Consider the following 12,520-nt stretch of genomic DNA (forward strand, 5'->3'; position numbering starts at 1 on the left):
TTTAAATCTGTGTGGAAAAAAAAAAAAAACAGTTTTACTGTAAACAAAGAAGATCTTCTCTTTGTGTTTATTTTCTGCGGAGTCTTTGGGTTGTCACTGCGACTTCACCCTTTGTCCTTCCTGTTCCTTCTGGGATGTTTGCCTGAGGATCCTTTGTTTCTTCACAAACCTCAACACATTCTGGGTCTTTCCCCTGACGGAAAACCGAGCGAGCAAAGCAAAAGCACCCCTGTCTTAATGATTTAAGACTACAGTTATTTTCCGTCATTATCAATGCTTTTCTGCGCTAGCATTCATCTATTTCCATAGTGACACAGCATGACGGCTGTTTTAGGGGAAAAGGGTAAGGAGGGAGGAAAGGGAACGGTGGTTCCAGGAAGTCGTTTCTGCCTTTTCGCCAGCTGAGCGTGTGGTAAATATGTATCAGGAATAGTTTGCATCTGATCCGGCTGTGTGCTCAAGCCGGACACAGTCAGCCCAACCGGACGGCTCTGCAGCCAGTGAACACGAGAATAGTTGTGGAATCAGCTTTGGCAAAGAGATCCAGCTGTTTTCCTATCATTCCTTTATTTTAGCTGGCTGCTGCCTGCGACTTGGCTTTGTCTGACATTTCCCTCACGCACTCAGAGTTTAGTTTGAACGTGATTATAGTGTGAGAGAAAACAAAAGCACTGAACAAATGTGAATAACTTTAAAGTTCCTTTTTAACAAAGAAAGAAGAGAGTTAGTTAGGCAACAGTTTTATTGTCATCTGTGTGTCAGGTGTGGGCAATGACTGCAGTGAGACGCTAAACAAAGGGCTGAACAAAATATGAACTCAGTACACCTACACTAAAGTTTTCAGACTATTATCAGTTGGGTTTTGATACATAGACTTAGGTAATTTCAGGGTGTGTTCACACCAGGCGTGTTTAGTCTGATTAACTGTAATTAGTTTGTCTACTAGAGCTTGGGAAGCTGTGAATGCACAATCGAACTCTGATGCGGATCAGAAAAGCTAATTCTAGCTGAACCTTGGTCTCGGTTCAGTTGAAGTGACCTCTGGTACGGTCCAAATGAATATGTGGATGAAAGTGGACCAGAGTCCGCTTCAAAAGCATAAAGCGGACTACGGCGCAGGGCATTCTGGGTAAAAACAACCATAACAAACCCACAAATCTAGTTCTATAGGGAGAAATAGGTCATGGTCTTTTACCAAAGACAAAGGGGAAATCCTACAACTGCTAGAATCTGACACCACTCCATTTTTATTTACATTTTGTTAAGAAGGAAGTTGCGCTCATGTCTTCTTTAGAGGTTTTTGCCGTTTCCTTCAATAGGTGAGCGGGTGAACAGGTTTTCAATTAGTTTGGATGGTTTAACTCGTCAGTGTGAAAGCGAACTTCACCAGCTGAAAATGTCACAAATGTTGCGATTTTGGTCCCCAGTCAAACTGAGTCTATCAGGTGTGAAAAAACCCTTAAAGTAGTAATAATAATGATAATTGGGTTGTAAGCAAAGATTAGCAATGCATAAGGTGGTAAAATGTTTCTGCTTGGTGGAGCATTGAAGCTCATGACATTGAATTGTTGTTGCTATTCCTGTGTGCAGGGTGCTTTGACCCACGGCGACAGAAGAGCCACTGAATCGAGGGACCTGAGCAAGTACAACTTTGAGAACAAGGTGTGTGTTTTCAGCAGTAGTTTACTGGAATGCAATATATTAAAATCATGTAGTTTCTTGATATATGCTCACAAGATTACAAAAACATTTTTCTTTCTGCAGTATGGTACCAAGGCCCTGGATAAAATCACCAAATCAATCAATGGCTACATAGAAAACAAGGTGCCTCCTCCCAAAGGATACCCTGAAGGGGACGCCATGTTCTTCAGAGGTCAGACTGGGTCCAGAGAACACCTTGTTGTCCTGTTGTTGTCCGATAGCTAAAACCTTCTTATATCTTTTATTTCAGACATGAAAGTTGGAATGATGGATGTGGGCATCATCTGTAAGGAGCCTCGCCTTGGCATCAGTACTGAGAAAGGTAAGACTTTCCAAAAGGCATTTTGTTTGAACCGCGTGTTCAGGTTTCGTCACAAAGCTGTGTTGTGTTACGTCAGACTGCAGCATCACCAAGTTCCTGAACCGCATCCTGGGCCTGGAGGTCCACAAGCAGAACTACCTCTTCCAGTACTTCACAGATAACTTCGACTACCTGATAGAGAAGGACAAGAAGGAGGGCAAATACGACATGGGAATCCTAGGTACGGTGTCTCAACAGGGGTACTTTTTGGGTAAACATGAAATAGCTCATAAAATCCAACGAGTGTCTTTTTATCGCCACACAATCAGTTTCTGGTGGATGTGGAGTTTATAATTTGTTGGTTTACAGGTAATAAAGTGTAATCCTCTATTTGTTGTCTTGTGCCTCTCCCAGATCTGGCCCCCGGCAATGATGAGATTTATGAGGAGAAGCAGGAAACCTTCCTGACAGTCGGAAATCCTCAAGACGGACAGGTTGTTCTTTATAAGGTACGTACGGCACAACCTCACCTCCGGTGTGTTATGGTTCATGTCAGCTGTGAGGATTTTGCGATGCTTAAAATCCTAGAAAATATGAATATTTTCCTATCCATAGTGTTTTAAAGGTTTGGAAAGTGCTTGGTATTCTGTCTGCACAGTTTTGTAATAAAGTTATAGCAAACTTTTAGGAGCAAAGCGTCTTTACAGTAAGGCATTTGATTATTTATATTGTGTTTAAGCATTTCATTTGAGCAGGAAGGTCGTTTAACTAAATGCAAACCAATTTGTTCAACGTAATGAATATTTCATTTTCCTAATGACTCATGACTTATTGATCTGTGTAATTGAATTAAAGGTTGTCTTACGTTTTGTACATTACCAGTTATTGAAATTGGGGAATGTTTTTTGTTCTTAGACCATTCAGGTGTGTAGAGTGTGTAAGAGAGAAATTTCAACAACAAAAAAATGCTTTATTTTACTTTCCATTGCCCCTGCTGCGTAGAATACAATCACAACATGTTATTAATAACAGTAGTAAATGGTGTCATGTATTAGTGAATTGAAATTGTCCTCTTTAGATTCATTAGATTCATTAGTATTGTTTTTATCTCGCGTGGAACGCAGGGAACGTTTTTCAAACGTTCCCTGAAAAGTGCTTAAATTTTACTGTGGGAAAAGTGGACAAACAGGGTAGCTATGACATCATTTAGGTGCAATACCGCGCCATCCGTCACAGAGGGTTGATGTTTCAGATATGTAAGATAACGGTAAACGCATCACAGTCAGGTATGGCCAGCATGTCTTCACAGCACATTGCATTTTTTGTTCTTTTATCTGGAAAAACTCTTTAATCTCTCTCTGCCTCTTCCTGTTAATCCAGGTAAATTTATAGGGGTCTAATAAGCCTCTTAGTCATCCACTCATAGTAAAAACAACAGCCAAGATTTCAAGGCTTTCAGGTGGATTTTGCACCAGAACAACGTTCGATACGAAGGAAATGAAAAAAAAAAAAAAAAAAACTTTTTCCATGTAACCTGCCCTCCCCCAAGCGGTTGCGACTGCGGTATTAGAGTTTTGATTGATGTCACTTTTCCAGCAGTCAGACTATGATTATACAAGCTTAGCCCCGGGGCCGTGGAGCCCATGCAGATTCTAGTTGTAGGTGGCAACAGGATAATTACTGGTATCTGCCGCTTTTAACCTCCAGCTTCAGGCTAAACTACACTTGACATTTCGGAGTCGGCCGTCGAACTGAATCCTGCGGACAGAGAAGGTTTTAATAAGCTCGGAGAGGGAGTTACATGTGGTTAGATTCACCTGCGTGAGTCTAGGACTGTGATAGTAGAGAACAGTCTGGTGGAAATGATTTTTTTTTTTTTTCCGCTTGTAGTTTTTTTAAGTCAGACCCTGCTGGCTGGCTTCAGCACATGGTAAACCTGTTGGCGCCACTGCTGTGCTCATCATGTGCTTGTACATGTCCACCATAACTAAATCCGACCTAAGGTCTTTGTTGGCAAAAAAAAAAAACATCTTAGTCTCATCTGTATTAACTCCAGTTAGTCCTAGAAGAGTTTACAGCACAAGCTACATGTTTATGTTTGTGGTGGTAGGACAGGAATAAGCTTATCGCAACAACTAATGAATCAAATGACAAATCAAGATGGGAGGCTTCATAATCCATTTTACTGATGGTTTCTGTTTCCGTTTTATTTATTGATTTTGGTTGGCTGGTTTTTATTTTTAGACATTAAAAATGTCTTCCAGTTCCGGTGTTAAGTGTTCTTTAGAAAATTAAACTTTATTGGTCTTCGCACTACTGTGGCGTTATCAATATATATTTGAAAATGATCTCAACGCAATATTATCATCTATTGGAATAGTTGCTGGGAAAATGTACAGTCTGGCAACATTTCATAGACAGGAAGTGTTTTTGTTTTCTGGTTTCTCTTTTTCCAAACAAGTTGTTGGCATGTGGATGATGTGTTAATAAGTATAGTCCTAATGATTGTTATTGAGTGGTATGAAGCTTTAGGATTGTTTTGCTCCCCGTAGCGTCCTGCCAGCATAAATAAGGGTCCTCATCCAGCACAGGACCCAGCAGCTGAGTCATGTCTTATTTACACCCCACTGAAACTTGAAGTAAAACAATTATTTCTAAGACGTTTCTGAAAGGTTTATCTGCTTGCATTTGTGTGTCTCTGAAAGATTAACAAATAACCAGAAACAAACAAGTGGCAGAAATAAGTAGAAATCGTTTTATACATCAAAGCCAAAATCAATATTTCTCAGGACATTAAAGTTTATTACATTTTTTGTTAGGAATTACAAAACATAAGAAAAGGTGCGGATATTTGTTAGATCTCTACGATATTTGAAGACAGATATTTTTCTGTCTTTCAAAGTCGCATCGCACGCTTTGACCCTCATGTTTTTTTTTTTTTGCCCTGCAGATCAGCGTGGACAGAGGAATGCCGTGGGAGGAGGCGTACAACAGGTCACTGAAGCTCACCGGTCCTGACGAGGGATTCTACCTTTCCTATAAGGTCCGTTCGTCCGTCTCCGTCCAGGCTCCCTAAAGCTTCCCTGTGTGCTTTAATTGGTATCATCTACTAAAATTGTGTGGGTGTGTGTGCTCTCTCTGCAGCTGCGAGGTAACAGCCCGTGTGTGCTGCTGGCCGAGCAGGGAAGAGGTAAAAACTTCAACATCTACAAGCCCAACATTGGCAAGCAGACGCAGCCCGAGAGCCTCAGCAACCTGCAGCAGCGCTACAGAAAGGTAAGAAGTCAACTAACCGGAAATATTGCCTTCCTATCCATTGCGTTTAGCACACTTAAGCAAACTTTTTCTACTTCCATCATATTGTTGTCTATTGTATGATATTTTCTCCACCTTAATTTTAGCAGATATTGATTATTTCCTGACATTGCCATTTAAAAACTAATGGCTCTGGAAATTGCGTTGAAAAAGGATGGATGTTCATAGCCTGAAGTCTGCTGCCCCCTGGTGGACTTGTTTCGCCAAAGCCGCTTTAGTGCTTTGCGAGTCTGCACTTGCTGAACCTTCGACAGATTATCATGTCGACTCTGTGTTGTTTCAGGTTACTTTCTTGGAGGCCAGGGAGAGCTGGGAGAACCAGTTCACCTTTTCCTTTAAGAACTGCAGCCACGCCAACTGGTGAGTAATAAAAACATCCACAACATCCCCGAGGATTATCAGCTCAGGCTTCCTCTGAGCAGTCCGCTGTCTCTAACTATTACAGGCTGTAAAAATCATTGGAGTTATGAATAAATGTCACACTTTGCAAATAAAGCCAATAAAAATAGAATAAATCCAACTGCCTTCTACTTTAGTGTTTGTCAAGTACTGGACGGCTGTTGATCCATTTCCTCTCTGCCTCTTCCAGGAACGGGAAGTGTAAGAAAATCGAGGAGGGCCAGGAGTGTCTGGCGGGGATGCGTCTCCGCCAGTATCACATGCTGTGCGGAGCTTTGTTACGGGTGTGGAAGCGGGTCTCCGACGTTGTGTCCGACATCACCAGCTCCAGCATTCTGCAGATCGTCCGCCTCAAAACCAAGCAGCACAACAAGCAAGTCGGTGAGTGCGTCCAGCGTTTCTGCGTGGAAGTCCTAGGAGAAAACCAAGATCTATGTGTGAACGATTTTCACAAGAATTAGCTGCAAATGTCACGAGAATAAAATGTTCTCATGTTCGAATGATCTTTTGGTTTTGCCACAGATTCTCGTGATGAATTACAATGAACTGGATCATTTCCATTCTGATGATTAACATTCTTGAAGACCAATTTTGTTTTCAGAGACTTTACAATTTATTTTAGTTGCAGTCTCGGTTCTATGTGGTTTTTATTTCCATTTTATTAATTGTTTTTGGATATCTAAAATATTTTCCCCTTCTGCATAAAATTTGAGAGAGCAAACTTGCACCATTATCACTATGTTACTTTATCACAATAATTAATATGCTATTATGACTACTTTTTGTAATTTTATCACAAAGAATCCCAACGGCATGTATGACAAAATTTGGAAAAGTTGCAATTAAATTAATACGTTTCCAAGGTAACGTGACATTTTAATTAAGGGGGCTGCTGAACAGAGAATTGTTTGATGTGTTTAAGAAGCGTTTGGTCGGTCTCTCGGGACTCATTCGTTTCTCTCTCTCTCCACGGTGGCTGCACACAGGCATCAAGATCCCAGAAAACTGCGTGGCCCGCGTGCGCGAGGAGCTGCTGCAGATGGACGAGGAGGTGAAGCGGAGGCGGAAAGAGAAGGAGCAGCAGGAGCGCGTGCGCAAAATGGAGCAGGAGAACAAGCACCTTCTGGAGAACCTGTACAGCCAGAAGCACCTCCAAACCCAGTCGCTCGCCCATACCCTGGTGTCCAACCAGTTCCCCAAACAGAGCCTGAGCGCTCTGCAGAGGACTCAGCCCGGCAGCTTCTCCCAGCCATCCTCCCTGTCGCTGTTCCCTCTCAACGGCTGGCCCAACTCCTCCTCCTCCTCCTCCTCCTCCTCCACTTCGTTGTCCTCTTCCTCCTCCGCCACCAACGGCCAGGTCTGCCAGCCCAGCCACAGATTCCCCCCGTTCTACAGCTCGTCGCCTTTCATGCCTTTCCCTCATTCCAAGAACCCGCCGCTCCAGCTCACCCAGTTCTCGCCGGCTCCCCTCCTACCTTCCAAGAACCCTCTGGACGAAATCTTGGACCTGACCGTGAGCCCGGATTCTTCGTCTCCGGACAGCACAGCGGCCAACCCGGCCGCGTTCGTGGATGACTTCAATCTGGACGTTCTCTTGGGCCCAACGGCGCCGGACATGTTGACCGGCCCGCAGCAGCCGCAGCTGCCCCAGCTCGACCTGCAGCACATCCTGCAGCACACGTCGGAGACGGCGGCGACGCCGTCCAGCCAGTTCGACCTGCAGCGCGCGCCGGAGCTGCAGCAGCAGGAGCAGCAGACGCAGGAGCAAAGCCGCGACTTGTTGGTCAACAACCACCAGGACATACTAGAGCTACTTTGCGCCGGCCTGCAGCCGCCCGCGCAGAAAGCCGTCTCGTCGTCTTCCGCCCTGTCCCACTACCCTAATCCGTCCTCCTCATCCTCGTCATCCTCCTCCTCGTCCTCATCCTCGCTGTACTCCAATGCGGCGCACTCCTCCTGCTTTCCGGCGAACTCGCTGCTGCCGCTCTCGGACCCTTTGCCCAACGGCCAGTGCGGTGCGGGCGCGCTGGACGTCCGCGAGGCTCTGAACAGCATGCTGCAAGCCGGACCCGACCGCAAGTCCGTCATCCAGTACCGTCAGCAAGACTGAGAGCTCAAATCGTTACAAACTGTCTGGAATCTGTCCTGTTTTTTTTTTTTGTTTTTTTTGGTGTTTAGGTTTTTGTGTTTTTTTTTTAAAGCAGATCGCATCTTATTTGCTGCTGTCTAGAACCTGTTCTACCCTCCTTCCTCTCACCCTGACCCTCTGACCCCTGACCCCCTCAGGGCCTATAGTCACGTCACTGCCTGTCCTGTGCTGGACTCCCTCCCGCCCCCGCCCCACCCTGAGGTGATGGCAGACTCAGTCGATAACAGATTTCTGCACCAAAGTGTGCCCTACACAGTAAAAGGCAGCTGTTTTAAAAGTCAAAAACAAAATAAAAAACAAAACAGGAAGTGAAAAACTAACCACCTTTTAGTGGAAACAAAAAAAAAACAACAACAAAAAAACGGGAGCTGTCAAGAAACACAAAACTTATTCACCGAGGCATGGAAATCTTTAAGGAAAACAAAAACAAAACAACAACAAATCCCGCTGCTGATTCGTAACGAGTGAAGTTGCTGGAAGCTCTGAAAACGCCTCGCACCATTTACGACTTTTTGCTTTTTCTGTTACTTTTCTGAAAAAAAAAAAAACCAACAACAAAAAAACAAAACAAAAAAAGCAGTATGCTGAGTTTGAGTGAAGCAAAACGAAACAACAGAGAGAGTGAAAGAGAAAACACGAAATCTTTTAGCTGGTTAGCCACGAAATGCCTCCTTTTTCTGTTAATTTCCTCCACATCGTCCCTCCTGGTTCTCCCCCTGCTCCTATGAACACTAGCGCGAGGAAGAAGAAGGGGAGGAAGATCAGCCTGCTGTTGCGACAAACAGTGCCTTCAGAGAAAAACCTATAAATGCAGTCTTTAATACTCCATGTAGCCTAATGTATAGATTTGTACTCTTGAGCGGTGGTTTTATTCTTAATTTAATACACGTGTATTTGTATTTAACTTTGACCCCATGAATGAGTGAGTGAGTCAGCCGCCACTTGGTCGGTCTTTGCCGGTGTAAAGTTGTCTGCTCTGCTGCTCTTTGGTTGGGAAAACAAATCAGGGAAGGTTTTCAGGGCGTCGAGAGGTGACGATAGCGGACAGACTCACACGCGACAGCTTGGCCTACACCTGGTCAGACGCTCGCAGATTGCCAGGTCTCTGAAACGGAAAACACTACGCTCAGAGAAGCCCCGTCACGTTCTCGCACCAGGACCGCCGGACCAGATTGCGTCTCTTTCTTCTCTGTCCTCCTCCTCATTTCTTCGTCTTCGTCCGCCGCCTTCCTGTTCCAAAATCTCCGTCTTGTCTTGATTTGTTTTGTTTTGTTTTAGCACTTGTCTGATGCAGATTCTGTTTCAAATAGGAGCTCTTTGAGTGTTTTTAAAATGTGTGTTTTAAAAACTATTTTGTCCTCTTGAATTTGTTTCCCCTCTGTAGGCATGGGCTGGTATGAGATCCTGGTGTAAAAATGACAATGACATTTTCAATGAAGAAATGATTTGTGCTAAAATATATTCAGATATTTCTTATTATTAAAGTATAAAATAATTCTATCTATTACATTTATGTGTTTATCAGCTACCTTTCAGCCAGCTGACCAGTAGTGAGCAGCGGTTCTCATGTGAAGCAACTTTAAACGGTCAACCTTGATAACCGTGACCAGCTCATGCCTTGTTTCAGTCTCTAAAACCCATGAAAAAAAAAAAAAAACGCAGAAAGTCGCGTTTTGTTTTGTTTTTGTTTTTTTCATTTTTATCCATCATCTTCTACATAGGAAAACAGAAAGCTCCAGCAGCTACTGTGCTGTCCTTTCTTCAGCCTCTCAGCGTGTGTGACGTCTCCTGAAGCCTCTGACGGTCTGGTGATAGTCGTGTGTGAAAACAATGCACTGTAGCTGGTTCGTGACAAATTGCCAGAAGTTCAACTTGTCGACAAAGCAATAACCAATACAATAGTTTTGAAATGAAACAAAACAAACAAACATAAAAAAAAAACATGCCGAAAAGTTTACGCTCGAGCAGGCAAGGCTTTGCGGCTGTCGTCGTAGTCGTCGTTTGAGTCTTTATTTCCGTCACGTTCTGTTTTTGTAAAGTACACCTTGACTCAGTGAGCATGACGAGTTCTTGGTGTTTTTACTTATTGCTATCCTGAAACCTATTGTTATTTATATTTAAGGGATATTTAGATTTTAGATATGTTATCTTCTTATGATAAATAGTCCGTGGTATATTTTGGTCAGGGAAGTTACTTTGTGTTGAAGATTGCTTAAAGAGTAAAACAAATTTTATTATAACCTGCCACCAAATAAGATTGCACTGTTCTGTACTGCTGTACAGTGTCTGGGTTCATTTTTAGCTCCCGCTGTCCTCTCGACCCGTTCGTCCCAGAAATACCAAAGTGTCCCACACAGACAGACACCGCTAAAGATACTGGCTCCAACATGCGAGACCTTTTATCAATCTCAGGAAGAAACCCACCGTGTCAGGGCGTTCACACAATTATATCGGGTTTGTTTTGTTTCCCTTGTAACAGTGATGAAACTAATGCTTCTTGGGTTTGTTTTTTTGTTTGTTTGTTTGTTTCTTAACTGTGCTGTGACTCTTGCTGTATTTATGTTGGAGATTTAATGTGATTAGTTTATTTGTCCTTGTGAAAATGCTAGTGATTTTAAATGTTTATGCCATCTTAGGGCAAAGATCAAAGCCTCTTTCGTTTAAGAAATTGTACCTTTTCTGCGGACAATTTTATTTTTATTTTTTTTAGCTCCATTTACACCTGGGATATATTTTAACACAGAAATAACAGATCCAAGCCTCTCCCACCCTGTCTCACAGACTCATTCAAAGCAATTATTTCTCTTTCTCATATTTCTCTTCAGGCACATTCCAAGACGTCAGTCTGCAAAAGCTTTCTTTGTGGGTTTTTTTTGTTTTGTTTTGTTTTTGTTTGTCACAAAAGTTAAAGCTTTACATGTTTGAGGGATTTATAGATATATAAATATATATTTACAGCAATTTTATTATTTTATTTGCTTAGGTAGGCCTTTAATCATATATCATTTTGCACTAAGAATGGCATAATCCGGTTCCTGTTTGTGTTGGCTATGATTGAGCAGTGCAAGCTTGTCGTCGTCCCTGTTCTTTACAATTGCTCTCTGTATACTGTAACCATGTTTCTCGTTCCTTCACAATTTGCATATTATTATATAAATGTTATCACTCTGAAATAATTTATTGCTAACAAAAAAAAATGACACAAAAACATGCTACTGATTGTATGTATTTTTAAACAAAGCCTATTTTTTCTGTAAAAAAAAAAAAAAAGAAAAAGACAAAAACTGTGTTCAGCACTTTTATTCTGGGTTTTGCTTTTGTTTTCTATATATTTATAATTTAGATCTAAATGTATATATTGTAAAATTTGTGCCTTTCGACTAATTCTTTAAGAAAAGGTTTTCTACCCATTAAAGGAAGGACTATATGAAACTGCAATCTTAACTTTGTAAACAAATAAAAACTTGAAGATTGCTGAAGCGGAGTCGTGTTTGTTTATTTGAGTTTTACGCTTTGCAATATTATTTTGCGTTCATATTTTAAAATGTCATGAAGAAGAAGTTACACTGAGCAGTCAAAAAAAATAAAAACGTCCCCTGATCGCCCTCTCCTGGATGAATGATGCAACTGCATTAAAGCTGACTTCAACTCCAGATTTGTAATTTAATCAGCAGGAAAATGAAGCTGTGAAGGTCTCAGGAGTTTCTCAGAGAGTTTTGAATATCTCTGTTCAATCCACAATTGAGGAGGAAGTAAAAAATGAAAGAGTAAAGCACAACTGCAAATAGAGACCTGTCTAACCTGATGGAAAAGAAGAAATCAGCTACAGGCAGGAGAAAATGTGACTCATATTGAAGTAACAGAAAGAAAGTCGTTGAAAGGAAACACAGATAGGTCCTGTCAAACGGCTAGCTAAAGGCAAATGTTAAATAAGTTGATGTGGTCAAAGCAGAACAACAATGAATTTTGAGGAATAATGCAAACCAATGCGTCATAACGGCGCCATCATCATGAATACAACATCTCCATGGTGGAACATGGTGGTGGCAACATCATGCTGTGAGGATGTGTTTCATAGCAGGAATAGTTGGGAATCTAGTCGATTAGTGGAGCTAAATATCGAACAAATCTGGAAGAACGTTCTGGAAAATATACAAGGACAAAAACCAAAATGATTCGTTCAAGCATTGGCCAAATGTTTCAGGTGTTTATTTTGTTTGTTTGTTTGTTTGTTTTGGTTTCTTTTTAGTTACAAAACATATTTCCATCCATTTGACTGGAATGTCCAGCTTCACATGACTGAAACTCCCAATACAATAATGGTTTCATAATAAATGAGAAAATGTTCAGGAGTGTGACCAATATTGTGAGGTAACACACAGGTACACACAGATTTTTGTTTGTTTAATAAAAAACTGAAGTACTGTATTGCTATAATAATAATAATAATAATAATAATAATAATAATAATAATAATAATAGAAGTGAACTTCACAGCATTCAGACCATTAGATAATCTGTTATCTTATTTAAAACAGAAACAGAAGCATAATGATGTTTTACTAACGTGATGGCAGTCAAAGGTCATGCCTTACAATAAGTGTAGGATCTGTGATCGTAAACCCGTCTTTTTTACGGCCAGGAAGCCACGTCAT

General features: G+C 41.7%; 1 protein-coding gene across 5 annotated transcripts in view; it reads left to right on the forward strand.

The window, feature by feature from the left end:
• Positions 1 to 9,511, forward strand: part of sbno2b (strawberry notch homolog 2b) — a 69,833-nt gene extending 60,322 nt beyond the window's left edge. For 3 of the 5 annotated variants that reach the window (XM_015036074.1, XM_015036073.1, XM_015036075.1), the window contains 10 exons: positions 1,591 to 1,662; positions 1,765 to 1,873; positions 1,952 to 2,023; positions 2,100 to 2,243; positions 2,417 to 2,511; positions 4,953 to 5,045; positions 5,147 to 5,278; positions 5,601 to 5,677; positions 5,907 to 6,097; positions 6,703 to 9,511. In XM_015036074.1, the coding sequence (XP_014891560.1) occupies positions 1,591 to 1,662; positions 1,765 to 1,873; positions 1,952 to 2,023; positions 2,100 to 2,243; positions 2,417 to 2,511; positions 4,953 to 5,045; positions 5,147 to 5,278; positions 5,601 to 5,677; positions 5,907 to 6,097; positions 6,703 to 7,826 (2,109 nt within the window). In that variant the 3' untranslated portion in view covers positions 7,827 to 9,511. The remainder of the gene's footprint in view (positions 1 to 1,590; positions 1,663 to 1,764; positions 1,874 to 1,951; positions 2,024 to 2,099; positions 2,244 to 2,416; positions 2,512 to 4,952; positions 5,046 to 5,146; positions 5,279 to 5,600; positions 5,678 to 5,906; positions 6,098 to 6,702) is intronic. The other 2 variants (XM_015036072.1, XM_015036071.1) reach the window with 1 other exon arrangement.
• Positions 9,512 to 12,520: the final 3,009 nt, after the last annotated feature.

This window comes from Poecilia latipinna, unplaced genomic scaffold, assembly GCF_001443285.1.
Source record: "Poecilia latipinna isolate Pla-1442-1.1 unplaced genomic scaffold, P_latipinna-1.0 Scaffold357, whole genome shotgun sequence".
NCBI lineage: Eukaryota > Metazoa > Chordata > Actinopteri > Cyprinodontiformes > Poeciliidae > Poecilia > Poecilia latipinna.